The 16330-nt window shown below is 36.1% G+C and overlaps 1 protein-coding gene across 5 annotated transcripts in view; it reads right to left on the minus strand.

Annotated features, from left to right (window-relative positions):
- MAP3K7 (mitogen-activated protein kinase kinase kinase 7) overlaps positions 1-16330 on the minus strand; it is a 44564-nt gene that overhangs the window by 18100 nt on the left and 10134 nt on the right. For 2 of the 5 annotated variants that reach the window (XM_007434111.4, XM_015889069.3), the window contains 7 exons: positions 15854-15978; positions 14830-14958; positions 10673-10803; positions 9675-9756; positions 9241-9392; positions 8472-8631; positions 4838-4918 (listed from right to left, as the gene is read on the minus strand). In XM_007434111.4, the coding sequence (XP_007434173.1) occupies positions 4838-4918; positions 8472-8631; positions 9241-9392; positions 9675-9756; positions 10673-10803; positions 14830-14958; positions 15854-15978 (860 nt within the window). The remainder of the gene's footprint in view (positions 1-4837; positions 4919-8471; positions 8632-9240; positions 9393-9674; positions 9757-10672; positions 10804-14829; positions 14959-15853; positions 15979-16330) is intronic. The other 3 variants (XM_007434114.4, XM_007434113.4, XM_007434112.4) reach the window with 2 other exon arrangements.

The following is a 16330-nucleotide window of genomic DNA, read 5'->3' on the forward strand; positions in this document are numbered from 1 at the left end:
AGATGATCTGTCCATAACTGATGTAATAATGATGCCCACATTTCACTCATTCTAGAATTAGCTCAGTTGAAATAAATAGGTAAAAAATAGCTGGAGTATTCATACTGCTTTCGGATTAGTAACATTTTTTTGAATTTAGAGAACCTAGGATATGAGTTGCAGAAACACTGGTATCATGCTCACAAAAATAATAATAGCAATAACAATCAGCTTAAAGTAGAACTATAAATAAAAACATATTTTCATTCAGGAAAGTTGTGCTAAGCAGAATTTGTGGAGACTGAACTGCTTTAACGGAGAAACTAAAACCAGCAGTACAAGTTGAAGCAGGGGGTTAGGCTAAAGCATTTTCATTGCTGCTACAGGCATATGGCAAACAGCTTAAGCACAGCCAAACACGCAGAATATCAATACAGTAAATACTTGTTGCTCCTGAATCAATAGTAAGAGTTGAGGAATCCAACTTTAAAAACACAACTTTCAATATTGTAAACTTTCAATCACATATTGCTGTGTTTTTGAAACTGATTTTTAATTTTAATGTTTACATAGGGAACTTAAAACAATGGTGTTAATGCACCCAAGGTGACTTCAAAATAAATAAATATTTCAAGTCCAGCTGATTGCACAATATAGAGGTAAGAATGGAGTTGTATGAAATATTCTGAATTAATGTTTCAAGATTGACATATCCAGAGGTGGCTAAGGTGCTGGGCTAGAAATCAGACTGTGGGTTCTAGTCTTCCCTTAGCCGTGTGGTGTGGGTCAGGGAAGGTATGCGAGGTGCATGAGAGGTGCGGCACAGGTCGGGGAGGGTGCATGAGAGGTGCAGGTCAGGGAGGTGCACAAGGGTGTGTGGGAGGTGCAGCGTAGGATGGGTGTGTGGGAGGCGTGATGTGGGTGCATGAATGGCTGGCACAGCGCGAGCGTAGAGGGGCTGTGGGAGAGTGTGCAGGTAGGGGAGACTTACCTCAGCAACTTGTGACCTTCCCTGCCTGCTTCCCCACTGACTTTCTGGGGAAACTGGCAGGGAAGATTGCAAATGGCGATCACGTGATTGCAGGGCACTGCAATCGGTTGTAAGTGCAAACTGGTTGCCAAGTGCCCAGATCACAATCACGTGATCACAGGGGTGCTGGGATGTCTGGAACTCCAAGGACCAGTTATAACCACCATTCGTTCAGCACCATCGACCGAGGATATCTGTATGTATGTATTTATATATGTATGAATGTATGTTTACCTATGATGGTAAGATACTGGCCTACAAATTTACAAAAGGATGTATTTATTGTTGAAAATTTCATTTAGAAAGGAGTTACAAACTACTTGTCTGAGATTCTGTATCATGATACAGACCAAGGGGGTTGGCCCTTGTATCATAGCCAAGTTTCAGGCTAGGCATTACATATTGCCCATTTAGAATTACTTTCATAGCTTTCTTTGTTCTGTTATAACACACTGTATAACACTCTCTTCAGTTCTAATGCAGAATGTGGTAAAGCTTCAGTAAAATGAAACTTGCTTTGCTATTTGGTTAGAAATTACTATGTATAGTACATTCATCAAAACTTTTTTGAACAATGCATCTACACAAAGCTGTAGTGTCTTCTCCCTGCAGTTTCAAGTATCCTTATCCTGATGATTAGAGGACTCAGTGTGGGATGTTTTGAGGATGGGGGAAAAAATCAGTCAATTTCGAGCAAGCCCAGCTTCATGCTTTACTTAGGAATGTAAAACCAAGCTTGTAGGACAGGCAGTAGTAGGACATAGTACGTTTGTTATGGCCTAGAACTACAGAACAGATTGAACAGGTTTTGTGTAGTTCAAATTTAATAATTGCATTCTGTTGAGAAACAGAATAGTGTTAATTAAGCTTTGCATATACATTTGCTCTGAAAATTATTACTTAGAAAATAATTATTTAAATCATCTCAAATCTTAATTTTGTTCATGTTAATCTGCTCTTCCTAGGCCCAAGAAACTACTGGCTTCTGCAATATCTAGAACAGCCTTGGTGGATTGAGTTATCAAATCATACTTTGGTGTCTTATTGATAACTACCTGATGAAGAAATATTATGTGAGAAAGAATAACAAGCTTTCCTGTAAAGAATTAAAATAATTTGACAATTTTGAAGGAAAAAGCACTTGTAAATTCTTTCCTATAATTATGAGTTATACCCACTGGAATAATGTATATGTGCTCCCATTAGTAAACTGATGTAAATTATGCATAATACCAGTTTTATTCTGCCTATTATAACCAGATAAGAAGGAGTTTAAGAAAGGAGATGCATGTATATGATTACTATTCAAATTGCTTTGTCAATTAAATTCTTATACTACTTTAAAACCTTTATGAAATTTCATTGATTATTTTATTTTATTTTATTATTTTATTATTTTTTCATTTATAATATTTTCTAGATAGTAGAGTAGTAATGCTATATTTTACTTTAAATAGATATTATATTCTGTATAATGACAATATTTTCAGTCACTGGTTATCAATAAATTGATTCATTTCAATTTAATCTTGAGTTTGCTATCATGGATACTTGTTTTGCTTTTGGTCTACTGGGTTCCAAAAGTGTAAATGGGAATTCAAATTATAACACCAACTTCATAATTTTAAATTATTCATTTTGTTTAAATTCTGAACTATACATTTTACAAAATACCAACAATGAATGATATTTTAATAATTTAACAATTGTCTAATAAATTTAAGAAAAAAGCTGTTTAGAAGACAGGAAGAGTTAGAAGAAGAAAAACTGAAGGAAACAGGAAGCAGTGAGAAAAACTCCTATCAACCGCATCCTGCGTCTCCTATGATCTAAGCCACTGTTCTTTAATTATAATTCACTGACTTTTACAAAGTTCCATGTAGCTAAGAAACTAAAGAAAGTGATGGAAAAGTCAAATAATGAAAAAAGTGATACCATTAAATTAAGAAACAGGCAGAAATTTGTAAAAAAAAATAGGGGCCATTTATTAAAATTAGGAGAAATAAGCATAATACTGACAACTTGGTATTGTTTTACAATATTAAGTATCTGCATACATAGACATGTAAGCATGTTTCCATTTATATGTACATTTTGTAATTTATTTGCTGCGTACCCTACCATATATTTATTTTGGTTCTTAACAATAAAAATTAAAATAAAATTCCATCCAATTATAAAACATGTGTTTACTTCTGAAGATTACTTTTATTCAATTCTAACATAGTCCAAGCTACTTAAAAGTCCTTTGTATAAACTTTTTACGCTCATGTTAATTTTGTATATGCCTAAATTACCATGACCATATCAAACTATTATAATATTTGTTGGTGCTCAAAACAGTTATTATTATTTAATAGCAAATGCACTCCTGCTATACCTAAAAACTATTTATTTGCAAGAGAAACTTTTTGATTTTGAATATGTCAACAGTTACCTATCTGTCTGCCTATTAGACAAATTTATAAGGTTGCCCAACTCCATAAAGACTCTGGATGGTGAACATTAAAAACAGTATAAATACTGAAACAAAGAAAAGAACAATATACATCCAGAGAACATTCAGACTAACATATAAAATCCTATAAGACTCTCACCATTCAGCTTAACCCAAGGCCTGGGAAAAAAACCAGGTTTTAGAGTTTTTAAACACAATCAGGGCACGGCCCACATGGATCTTGGGAGGAATGCTGTTCTTGAGGGCAGGTACTATCATTGGTGAGACCTGGAGCATGTTCACTCTCTCTGATTGTACTTTGCAGCCAATTTTGGACCAGCTATACCTTCTGAATAGCCAAGGCACATTACAACAGTCACAAAGAAGATGACCAGGGCACGAAGGCCCTGGTCTAGGAATGGACACAAAAGACAAATCTTTGCAAAAGCTTAAGTGGCAAAAGCTGTCACCTGCTTTTCAAACAGGAACTGAGTGTCCAGGAAAACCCCCAGATTGTGCCCCAGTCCCAAATGGGGAAGTGCTATCTCATCCAGGACTAAAAATGGAAAACATCCGGGATTAGGAGCCCAAATACCTACAGCTACTTGGTATTGCTACGATTGAACCTGAGTCTATTCTTCCCCATCTAGACCTTCACAGCCTCTAGACAATAGGACAAGAGATTGACATTATCACTTGGATGACTGGGGTCAAGATGTACAATTGGGTATCACCAGGATATTGATACCAGACCCCAAAATGACAGATGACCTCACTCAGTGGTCTCATGTAGATGTTAAACAGAAGAGGCAAGAGCAATGAACCCTGAGGCCACTCACAACTGAGCAGCCTCAGGTTCAACCTCTCCTCCTTTTCAACAACAACTGGAATTGCCTACAGATAAAGGAAAACAACATCACAGTGCCCCTCACTACACATTCCCATAGGCAGCCCAAAAGGTTACCATGATTGGTGATACTGAAAACTACTGAGAGATCAAGAAAAACCAGGACAGTGGCATTGCCCTGTCCTGGTTCTACCAGAGGTCACTGACAAGTGTGATCGATGTCCCAGTGTATGCTCCATACCCAACCCACTCTAGGTAGTCTTTTTCCTTCAAGGCCCTCTGGAGCTGCAGTCCAATCTCATTCTCAATATCAAAGGGAAAAAAGATGGTGACAAGTTCTTCCTACATTGAAAAAAGAGCAATCTTGTTACAAATTTGTTCATTAATTTGGAAGATAAACAAGTGATAGAGAAATATTTCTTTCCTCAATTATTTTTGGCCAGTGAGTAATCAAGCACCCATGAACAGGAGCAAAAAGTATTTAAAGATTCAATCATTACTCCAGCATCTGTGTCAATAGGTTCACACAGCTGGGATGCAATACCTGGTTTGATGATCTCTGGGACATCCAGAATGTTGCCAAATGAAGCAGTTTTACGATGACCTCGTTTAGGTTTGGAAAAGGCTGAAAAAACATATATACACATACAATACACATGCAAACGACTATAATGATAACACAAATAATTCAGACTAGAACTGCTCTTTTAAAAACTTAATTTGGTTAAACTGGTTTCCATGCAAAAAAAGATCATGCAGAATGAACTGCATAGCTTTCCATTCATGCTTAAAACAGTAAAGCATTTGTTAAGAGCAACATTCATAACTAGGATCAACAATGTAACAAAGCACAATATTAGTTATAGTTAGAGACACAAAATTTAAATGAACAGAGTGGAAAGGGCAACAAGGAAACAACAACAAACCCTAGCTATGAGAGACTGGAATTTTTCACTGGCTCCCCTTTAAATGTATGTGAAGTGCTTAGAGATACCTTTTCACAACATAGGAAGCAAAATAAATATAATCGATTTACACAACTCAGTTTCTTTAAATAAGCAAAATGTAAGCTCTATGCTATAGTCCAAATATTTGACTGTCAGAATATATAAAGCTCTATACAGGCTTTTTTGATCTAGTATTATTAGATTCAATTACTTTTGGCATTTTAAATGGAATCTAATTTGTTTCTCTTCTGAAAATGAGCCACAACCAGTTGCTGCCATAATATTAAGCACAGTATTACATAATTAAGAGATTTATGAAAGAGTACAAATGCTTGCTAGAAATGAACTTTGGAATTAAATACAGCTGTTAATGATATCAGTTAACATAAAAAAGATATACTAAGGAAGTAATGTTTAAACATTAAATTAGAATCTATTCTGGATTAGGCGAATGCTATCAATATGGCAACTGATAAGAAGATCTGCGTAGGCAGTCCTAAAATCAGCTACTAAGAACACTTTTTCTGGGCAAGGTTGTTGAACTGGCAGAATGGATCTGAATAAAGACGGTGTCCTCTGCAGTTAAAGATTATGTTGCCTATTCTCAGCGATTTGTATACGGGTAGTTCTCACTTAACGACCATTCATTTAACAACAGTTCGAAATTACCATGACCTTGGAAAAAGTGCTTTACGACTTGTACTCGCACTTACCACTGTTGCAAACTGTCCCACCACCCCCGTGATCACGTGATTTGTAACTTTTTTTATGACAGTCGTCAAGCAAATCACTGCAACTGTTAAGTGAATCACATGGTTGTTAAGTGAATCATATGGTTGTTAAGCGAATTCCAGCAAAACGGTCCATTGGGTTAGCTGTAGTTGCTTACTGACCATGTGATTCGCTCAACTACAGTTATAAAAGTGGTTGTAAAATCTGGTCTGGTCACATGGTGACTCGCTTAACAATTAATTTTCCAGTCCCTATTGTGGTTGTTGAGCAAGGACTACCTGTAATAGCACACAAGGAAGATTTGCTGCTTCCATTGGTCTTCTAATGTAACAAACAAATCTATTCTTAAAATATTTTACTTATTTTACTTATTTCACCTACAACAGTTTTTGATTTATTTGACAAATCTGAGCATGTTTTTATTAAACAAGCAGTATTCAAGAAACTAATTTCTCAACACATTTATATGAATATAAATCCTATATCTGGAACTTTCTCCAGCAATTATGTTGTTTGTGTTGCCAAAATTTTCAAGTCCTAAAAATAATGAATTGCTTCTCATCTTTCACTATATTTATTCCACTGATGTCAGAAGTTAATCTGGGGTCAAAATGAATGAGAAACCAGAAACAGTCCCAGTATGTATATTTGCTACATTTCTCTCAGTGAATAGTCACATCTTTTATATAAATACTTTATAAGCATAGATAAAAGGTTGAGAAGTTTAACAATAGTTTGGGAGCCACAAAACATGCCAATGTAGAGTTGGACTTATGATATGAAGGGGTAGGACCAGAACCAAAATCTTTTTAGTATTTCTCTTTTTCTTTAATTTTTTCTTCTCTGCATCCCCTTTTCTTTCTCATTCTTCATGATACTCTATTTTCTCCCTCTTCCCACTCAGCAAGCTGCCTTGGGAGGGTTGGATTACAATCTTGCCCAATTCAATCAATTACAAAGAGGATTTGACTAAGAGATGCACATGATACAAGGATCACCGGCTGACTGCTCGTCAATGAAGTAGGAAGACATACTAAGTATTCACCCACTACTGTTATTAAAAAAAAAAAAAAAGACTACATCTCAGTGGTAGAGATTTAATTATCCTTTACAAAGTTTAATATAATATCTACTTGGCCAATACTTCATTAGACATAAACAACAGAAAGATTACTTCATAAAAAGAAGTGACTGCTTATTCAGGGCACATTAATATATTCAGAACATCAATCATAGTCTAGCATTTGAAATACATTACACAGACTAATAGACTATAGATTATTATAAACTAATTTTGATTTTTGTTATTGATATTGTAGCCTATAATTCTGAGCTTTATGAACATTATAGCCATCAAATTAAGTCATTTTTATGCTATAATAAATTAACACTGGAAATAGCTAAATGGAAACTATTATCTATAAAATTATCTCATAATACTGAAATGTGAACATTTATCTTCAAAGTTAAAAATGTTCTACCAAAACCATAATCTACTTCTTGGGGACAGAAGGAGCCCTAGCATGGAAGATGACTAGTTCAGTAGAAGAATCCTACTGACATAACAATTAGAAAGTTTCAGTGACTTCCTCACTTCCTGTGCAGAATGCATCTCCTTCCCTCCTTTGCTCCAAAGGCTTAGGGGGCACTCCTAACAAACTGAGCATTATCTAATCAAGAGGTGTAACTCATACAGAGAAGCTCCATGGAAAGAAAAACGTCTCCAGTGAAAACAGTCAGCCTCTATATTTGGAGGGTGACTATGTCTGAAGGTATCATAGGGCACAGGTAACATGCTTATCCTTGGTCACACAAAGAAGGTCTACACATTTTGTAACATTTGAGAAAGGATTAACATAAAATACAATCTAAAACCTCACTTGCAGAGAAATGTATATGGTTTTCCTTATTTTAGCTTGTATACATCTCAGTCATACAAGTTGATGGAAATTGCAATGTGATGTTTGCAGGCAGCAGTATGCCCATGGACAACCTCCCTAAAACCTGCTATCTTATAGATCGTTAGTCTCCAGCACCATCCTTATTTTCAAATATACTTCATGTATTTTGCCTATGTGTCTATCTTGGAGAATTTTGAGTTTGCTTCTGAAAACAAGTGTTTTGTGAAAGGACAATGATGTCTTTTGGCATTTGGGAATGTAAACCCAATCTTTGCCTTAAACTCTGTTTTTTCACCAAGTTTCTGGTCTATGACTCTCATCACTTTGCTTCTGTGAAACTGGCATTTAAAGGAAAAGACTGCAGACTCAAAAAAAAAAAAAAGGATTATTTGGTTTGCAATTCAGATTTCAACTTTGCAACAACTTAATCTCCTTTTAGTCTGATTGCTTTGTTTTCTGGGATAAGAGTCCTATGGGGTGGCAGGTTTTTATACGGCAAAGCCACTGAATGCAGCCATTTTGCAAGAGCACAATATATTCACAAAATGCCAAATGTGTTCCTAAAAACAACTGGGGACTTTAAAAATAATACTTTTACCTGCAGTAGCAGCAATTCTTGCTTCAATTTCTGACATGTCAGCACTCATTCGTTTGCCTTCTCCTGAAACAAGAGTTGACTGTGGTCGCCCACGAACATCTGACAAGCTCTCCACACTACTACCACGAGATGGAGGTAAACTCAAACGGCCCGGTTCTCCCTGCCAAGAAATAATCATACTGATTTCAAAAATAAATGAAAATTGTATATTTAAAGTAATTTTCATTTCTCATTTTTAATTCTGAAAATGATATGAAAACCCATAAACATTACAACACAGGAGAAAAGCAGTAAGGAAGCTTCCAAGTTTTTGCGAACCTAGACATTATCACAGAAAAACGGTGCAAATGTATACTTTTTGTCTATTTTGGTTTTAAGCTTTAAAAAAAGTGATGAAGATTCTTAATGTCTTTTATACCTGGGGCAAATAATATTTTGCTTGCTAGGGGTGGCAGTTTTTTTAAAAAAATATTTGTTCTTTTGTTGCAGAAAAGGGCCACAATGGACAGAACAAAGTTTTGGTAATGCTGCTGAAGTGGTGAAGCTAGGATTTCCTCCCATATTTTGTGGGGAATCTGAAGGAGTTTTGGGTGGCTAAGCCCAATTAATAGTACTAGATGGGATGTTGCCAAAATTTTGGAAGTCTGATTTTAGGGATGGAAAATGACATTTGAGGGCTCCATCCTGCTCACAGCTTTACAGATGAAGGATTATCATACCATTTTGCTTCTAAAAAAATTACCTCAAATACAAATTTCTACATTCTTACCACCTGCTTTGCTGAATTTTTCATCTGTTGGGCCAGTTTTGTTTCTAAACGTTTAATAGTGTCATTCGTAGCAGTTCCTTGAAAATCATTTGCTTCTATGTTGACATCACTTTTGTTACTGGTATTTGTGGAAGTCATGTCCATAAATGAACCTATGATTATTAAAAATATTTTGCTTTAGTTGAAGTTATGATTATGCATTTTTTAAAAACAGGTAACATTCCCATGTCCCCATAAACAAAAAACACTGAAAAATCTCAGCTCTGCCCACATGTGCCACAGCCCAGGTATCTGGTATCCTTGCCCTGACCACCACAGCCCTGAAGCTTCTCCCTGCTAACAATGTGTGTCTTCCTTGCCAGTAAAAGGTTATCCTCCCTGGCTTAAAACATGTGGGATTGAGCAATGGCTTCTCAAACATATAATCTGATTACCTGTACTAGTAGCAGAGTTGCTTTGGCCTTCATCAGAATACTGACAGGGATACTGTAGAGGTTCATCAGCTCCTGGAAAATACTGCAATGTAAGAGGAAAATATTAATGGAGTCTTGTACCTTCCCCTATTACAAGGACCATTTTTAAGAAAAGTATCTAAAAACTGGTAAGTTCAATTTGCTTCCAAGATAAAGTTGTAACTTGAGATTTAGTCAATGAATTTATTATTTAACAAGAAATTATAACATGAAAAGCCAAACCAGAATAAGAAATTAGCAAAAAATGCTTAATAACAAAAAGGGCTAAAATATTATTACATTTGTTTTTAAAACAATACAATTTTTCTCTCACCAATGGCATTGAAACAATGGTATTACTGTATCAATCAAAATATACTCCTCTTCTTCCTCTTATGGCCACAGTGAATTAGAAATTTCTGCTTCCCTACTAATGAAAGCTTCATTTGAACAAAGGGGACCTCTGGCTAATTTGTGTAGCTAACCAAAAATCATTTATTTTTCTGGCTTTTTAACAAGCCACACTTTTAAACAGAGGTAAATACCTCTGGTATCCTCCAAATCTTTTGGACTATAGCACCCAGAACTACATTTAGTTAAAAAAAATCTGTACAACATTTGCTTGCCTATCCTTGCTTTAACACTATTTCAAAATGATTTCCTCTTTGCAACTGGGTCAAAGAAGGAAAGGGTAGGAATAAGAAAACAAGTCTGAATTTTGGTACAAAGCACTAAATTGTATTTTGTTTTGTGGAAAATTGGTGTTAATTCCATGTATTTTAAATTTACTGAATGGTGGTTAAATACTATTGCAAAAGTTCAGAGGGTTTATTTTTTAGGTCCCTCAAAATGCCATGATAGTTATTCTACTCACTTCCAAAATTCCCTTTCACTCTATCACATTCATACCTTCTATTTTCCATTCATTCTATAAACCAGTCTATTTATTTCAGCAATATTGAGGATTTAAAATATTTTACCTGCATCAAATGTGTCATTATTTTGACAATTTCCTCCATGGAAGGTCTCTGTGAAGGATCTTTAGACCAACACCGAGTCATTAAGCTCTCAATAGGCTTGGGTAAATTTTTTATCAGTGGTGGCCGGGTACCTATTAAAGAGAGAGAGAGAAACATTTTAAAGAATTATGTGCATTTTTAAAGCAGTTATTTGGCTGTGATTTTACTGAACTAACCAATCCTTGAAGACTTAGGACAATAAAATAAGAATATTTGCTGTGCCTATTCTTCTTTTTCCCTCTTCCTCTTTATATATTAAAACATGTCATAATACTAAATGCAGAAATTATTTTACCCCTTTATTGAGTTACTCGCTACAAAAAGCCTAGTTTCCAAAACAAAATTTGAGCTGAAATTCATATTCAAATGAGCAAAAGCTGTGCATACTCTAAACCAGTGGTGCTTGCAATGCTTAACCTTCAAACATTGTCAGACTGTAATTCTTACCACTGGTCCAGCTAGAATTAATGAAAATAAGAGTCTGGTATGTCCGGAGAAAGCTACCTGTTATGTATTCCTTTTCAAACTGATAGCATATTCAGATTCATATGCAGCAATTCAGCATATTACTCTTATATATGAAGAACAGAAGCAAGTACAGTGGGGCAAAAAAGTATTTAGTCAGCCACCAATTGTGCAAGTTCTCCCACTTAAAAAGATGAGAGAGGCCTGTAATTTTCATCATAGGTTTACCTCAACTATGAGAGACAAAATGAGAAAAAAAATCCAGAAAATCACATTGTCTGATTTTTAAAGAATTTATTTGCAAATCATGGTGGAAAATAAGTATTTGGTCACCTACAAACAAGCAAGATGTCTGGCTGTCACAGACATGTAACTACTTCTTTAAGAGGCTCCTCTGTCCTCCACTCGTTACCTGTAGTAATGGCGCCTGTTTGACCTTGTTATCAGTATAAAAGACACCTGTCCACAACCTCAAACAGTCACACTCCAAACTCCACTATGGCCAAGAGCAAAGAGCTGTCGAAGGACACCAGAAACAAAATTGTAGACCTGCACCAGGCTGGGAAGACTGAATCTGCAATAGGCAAGCAGCTTGGTGTGAAGAAATCAACTGTGGGAGCAATAATTAGAAAATGGAAGACATACAAGACCACTGATAATCTCCCTTGATCTGGGGCTCCACGCAAGATCTCACCCCGTGGGGTCAAAATGATCACAAGAACGGTGAGCAAAAATCCCAGAACCACACGGGGGGACCTAGTGAATGACCTGCAGAGAGCTGGGACCAAAGTAACAAAGGCTACCATCAGTAACACACTATGCTGCCAGGGACTCAAATCCTGCAGTGCCAGACGTGTCCCCCTGCTTAAGCCAGTACATGTCCGGGCCTGTCTGAAGTTTGCTAGAGAGCATTTGGATGATCCAGAAGAGGATTGGGAGAATGTCATATGGTCAGATGAAACCAAAGTAGAACGTTTTGGTCTAAACTCAATTCGTCGTGTTTGGAGGAGAGAGAATGCTGAGTTGCATCCAAAGAACACCATACCTGTGAAGCATGGGGGTGGAAACATCATGCTTTGGGGCTGGTTTTCTGCAAAGGGACCAGGACGACTGATCCGTGTAAAGGAAAGAATGAATGGGGCCACGTATCGTGAGTTTTTGAGTGAACACCTCCTTCCATCAACAAGGGCATTGAAGATGAAACGTGGCTGGGTCTTTCAGCATGACTGATCCCAAACACACCGCCTGGGCAACGAAGGAGTGGCTTCGTAAGAAGCATTTCAAGGTCCTGGAGCGGCCTAGCCAGTCTCCAGATCTCAACCCCATGGAAAACCTTTGGAGGGAGTTGAAAGTCCGTGTTGCCCAGCGACAGCCCCAAAACATCACTGCTCTAGAGGAGATCTGCTTGGAGGAATGGGCCAAAATACCAGCAACAGTGTGTGAAAACCTTGTGAAGACTTACAGAAAACGTTTGACCTCTGTCATTGCCAACAAAGGATATATAACAAAGTATTGAGATGAACTTTTGATATTGACCAAATACTTATTTTCCACCATGATTTGCAAATAAATTCTTTAAAAATCAGACAATGTGATTTTCTGGATTTTTTTCCCCATTTTGTCTCTCATAGTTGAGGTATACCTATGATGAAAATTACAGGCCTCTCTCATCTTTTTAAGTGGGAGAACTTGCACAATTGGTGGCTGACTAAATACTTTTTTGCCCCACTGTATAATATCAGGAGCAGGGTATAAGCGTTACATTTCAAGACATTAAAGCAAAACATTTCAACCTTGATGGAAAAAAGATGAACCCGTGTTTCATAGGTTTTGTCCCAAGATTTGGGGGGGGGGCGAAAATGGTTTTGTCCTATCTTTCAAAACAAGGCTGTTTGACTGTTCTGGCTGTACCAATGCTATGAATGTGTTGTTTCCCCCCTCAAAGTGCTTCTAGCTTAACCAATAGAGCAGCAGGGACTGGCTCCATCCCTGCCACTATTGGCTGATAGTGGCAGGAGTGATAAGGGGGTGGGGTTGAAAGGAAAGCATAAACTTATGGTTGGAAGCAGATATTACTACTGTATTGTTATGCCCCCAACCATGGATTTGCCTAGGCTAGATGGGGGGGGGGAGCATGTGCACTGAGAAGTAGTTCAGGCTGATCTCAAACATAAGAACTGATGAAGACTCAATGGCTACCATGCCTGGAATATAGGCTTACTGCTTTTAAAAAAATTATTTCTTTGGGGAGTTTAGATCAAATGGGTAGTGTTTTATCTGATGTTTTTTTTTTGTTTTTTTGCTTTTATGTGCATTCACTGTGTGTATTACGTAAACATTTCTAATATAGTTAACTTTTTCAAGTGATGAACTGTATTTGTGAAGAATGTACTGTGTATGTATTTTGTTCATGTTCCAGTCTTTGCATTTTTCAGGATATATTATATAAATAAAAAGACTTGTTTGCCTCCAGTTTGTATATGCTGAGGTACACCTTCTGTTTGTGCTTTTGTGCACCTTCTTGGGGAGAGGTAAAAGCTGGTTTTGTTGGTTGGTTTAGCATTGCTGCCTAGCAAAAGGTCTTATATTTCTTTTTAAACTGAAGTCAAGTGGAAATGATTTTTTATAGTTTGTTTTATTGATGAATGCTAATGTTATTCCTATAAGAGTAGCATTTTTTTTGATAGTACCATGGCACAAACAGGCACTTTTTTGTGGCAAACTGCCTAATTGTGCACATAAGATGGGAAAAAGCAAAAACTAAACAACCCACCCCAACCACTTACACTGTTTTCATTGGGGACCTTCTAATGTTTTTGAGAGAGAGACAGAAAGAGCACACAGCTGTTGTAATAGACACCATCCAAACTATTTTTATGGTCTTCGAATGAATAAAGAGGGGGTTCTTTTTTTCAAATTATCATTGTTTGCTAAGGCCAGAACAGTGAAAATATTCAGTTAGTCTCTCTGAGGCAGATCCAACGTGGACATGTACTGATGGAACATTTTGGGTGGGGCTGTTTTGCCCCAAACTCAAAATAAAAAATGTCTGTTTCATTCCAACCATTATAAGAAAAGTGTTACTTTCTACATTTAGCTTTCCCCAGTCCATATGAAAGCATGAAGAAAAGACAGGTGACAATTAAGTAAAATAACAAGGGGCCGGAAGAGGGGCTTGCATTTGGTTTTTTTCCTATTAAACCCTAGCCTCTGCCTTCTGTGCAACAGAGGCAAATAATAATTTAAACAATGAGATTTGCCACCAGCATGTCTAGAGTGGCTTTTCAGAAGGCCATTAAGACCTGCCAGTTTCCCCAGGTACTAGGGCAGGATGTTAAGGGAGCCCAATATATCTGTTTCTGAATTTGTTATATTGTGTTTCATGTTTTTTTCCCCCTATTGAATTATTTTAACTTTCTTTGGTTATGGAGATATTTATTTATTTATAAATCAGTTGTTAGCCAACCAAAGTTATGTTCTAAAGATGGGGGGGGGGGCAACATATAAAATTTTTAAATTAAAAAAAAACGAAAAGGAAAAGAATGGCCTGAAATTGCATCAGCACATCTAGCATCACAATAGAATACTATATAGAAAATTGGTGGCAAACATCCCACAAAGACACTTGTTCTTTATTTAAAATTTGAGCTTACCATTGTGAACTGCCCACATGATCCGAAAAGCAGGACCACCGATCTCATCAAAAGGTTTTCTGCGGGTAATTACTTCCCAAAGAATAATACCCCAGCTGAATACATCACATTTTTCACTGTAATTGCTACCTGAAAAGGATCATTTATATAATGTGTGTGTGTGTAACATTCTCTATTACTAACAAGATGACAGGTATTCTCCGAATAGTAATAAAAAAACTAAATTAAATTGGTTGCAACCAATTCTACAATTGATTCTTCAATATACTATAAAATAGGCTGATTTAAACATGTACTTTATAACAGCAAGGGTATTGGCATGAATCAAATGATTTACACATTCATGCACATGGTATTCAGTGTAAAAGCATCTGTATTTTTGTTCAGTTACATAATATGATTCATACCATCAAACCTCAAAGTTCAAGAAGAGAGTAATTTTATGATCATATGCTGATTGCCACTACTACTGTGCTTTATAGTAATCTTGAATTCAATACTTTTTGTACAACTTTCACTTGATTTAAATTCTACATCAAATTAATTTGATTAATGAAAAAAGCTTGGGAAAATGTAAAAATATAAAATATCTTAAATTTTCTAGTATAACAATTGAAAGATTTCTTAAGAAGAGATTAGTTGTTTGAAACAAACTGTAAGTCATATTTACTTTTTAAAATTTAGTCAAAGGCACACCAGTGCTAATAAAACATTATACTTCAATAGTACATTACAACAGAATCAGCTTCACTACTTCATATATGAGTCATTCTTGCCCAGCTATGTGATTTAAATTAGAATTCCTAAACTGCATTAATTTAAATTGTAAGCTTTCAACAATTTAGGTTACATTATAACTAGACTGTTGACTGTGTCTTTTCCACTGGCTTCTGAAATGCCTTTACATACAACAGGAAAAAGTACATCTATATCAAATTAATCTCCGTATCATAGCTTACTACAAAAATGACTAATGCTCATAATACACTTGAGAATGGTAGTAAGTTTCAAATTACTTTGTTACCTTCAAAAACTTCAGGGGCCATCCAAGCAGCACTGCCCTTATTATTGGTCATGTGAGTCTGAATATCACATGCGGTACCAAAATCACATATTTTTAAAACAGTTCCTCCTGCCACCAAGAGCAAACTGTAAAACAAACAGAATTGTTTAGTCATCTTTGAATTAGAGTATATTGCTAAAAGAAGTGTTAAGAAATGGAGAAAATTTTCTCTAAGCAATTTATGCTTAGTATCTGTAGATTTAAATATACAAAAGTGAAAAGTGGACATAAGATTTTTACTGTAATTAAAAACAATATACTTCTTTTATGAGGACAGAAGTAGACTATTTTTATTTGTAATTAACACAATGCCAGAAATGTAAGTTTGGGAAGACAGAGGCCATACACTGAAGAAATTACAAAAGACTGTAACATGCTTTAGTGTCAGAAGAGAAAAGGGAATTTTTATTCCACTGTGCAGCAGAGCGGAATCCGGCT

The sequence above is a fragment of the Python bivittatus genome, unplaced genomic scaffold (assembly GCF_059951505.1).
Source record: "Python bivittatus isolate LINGU-HERP-01145 unplaced genomic scaffold, Pbiv_v1 ctg000020_np1212, whole genome shotgun sequence".
NCBI classification, from domain to species: Eukaryota; Metazoa; Chordata; class Lepidosauria; order Squamata; family Pythonidae; genus Python; species Python bivittatus.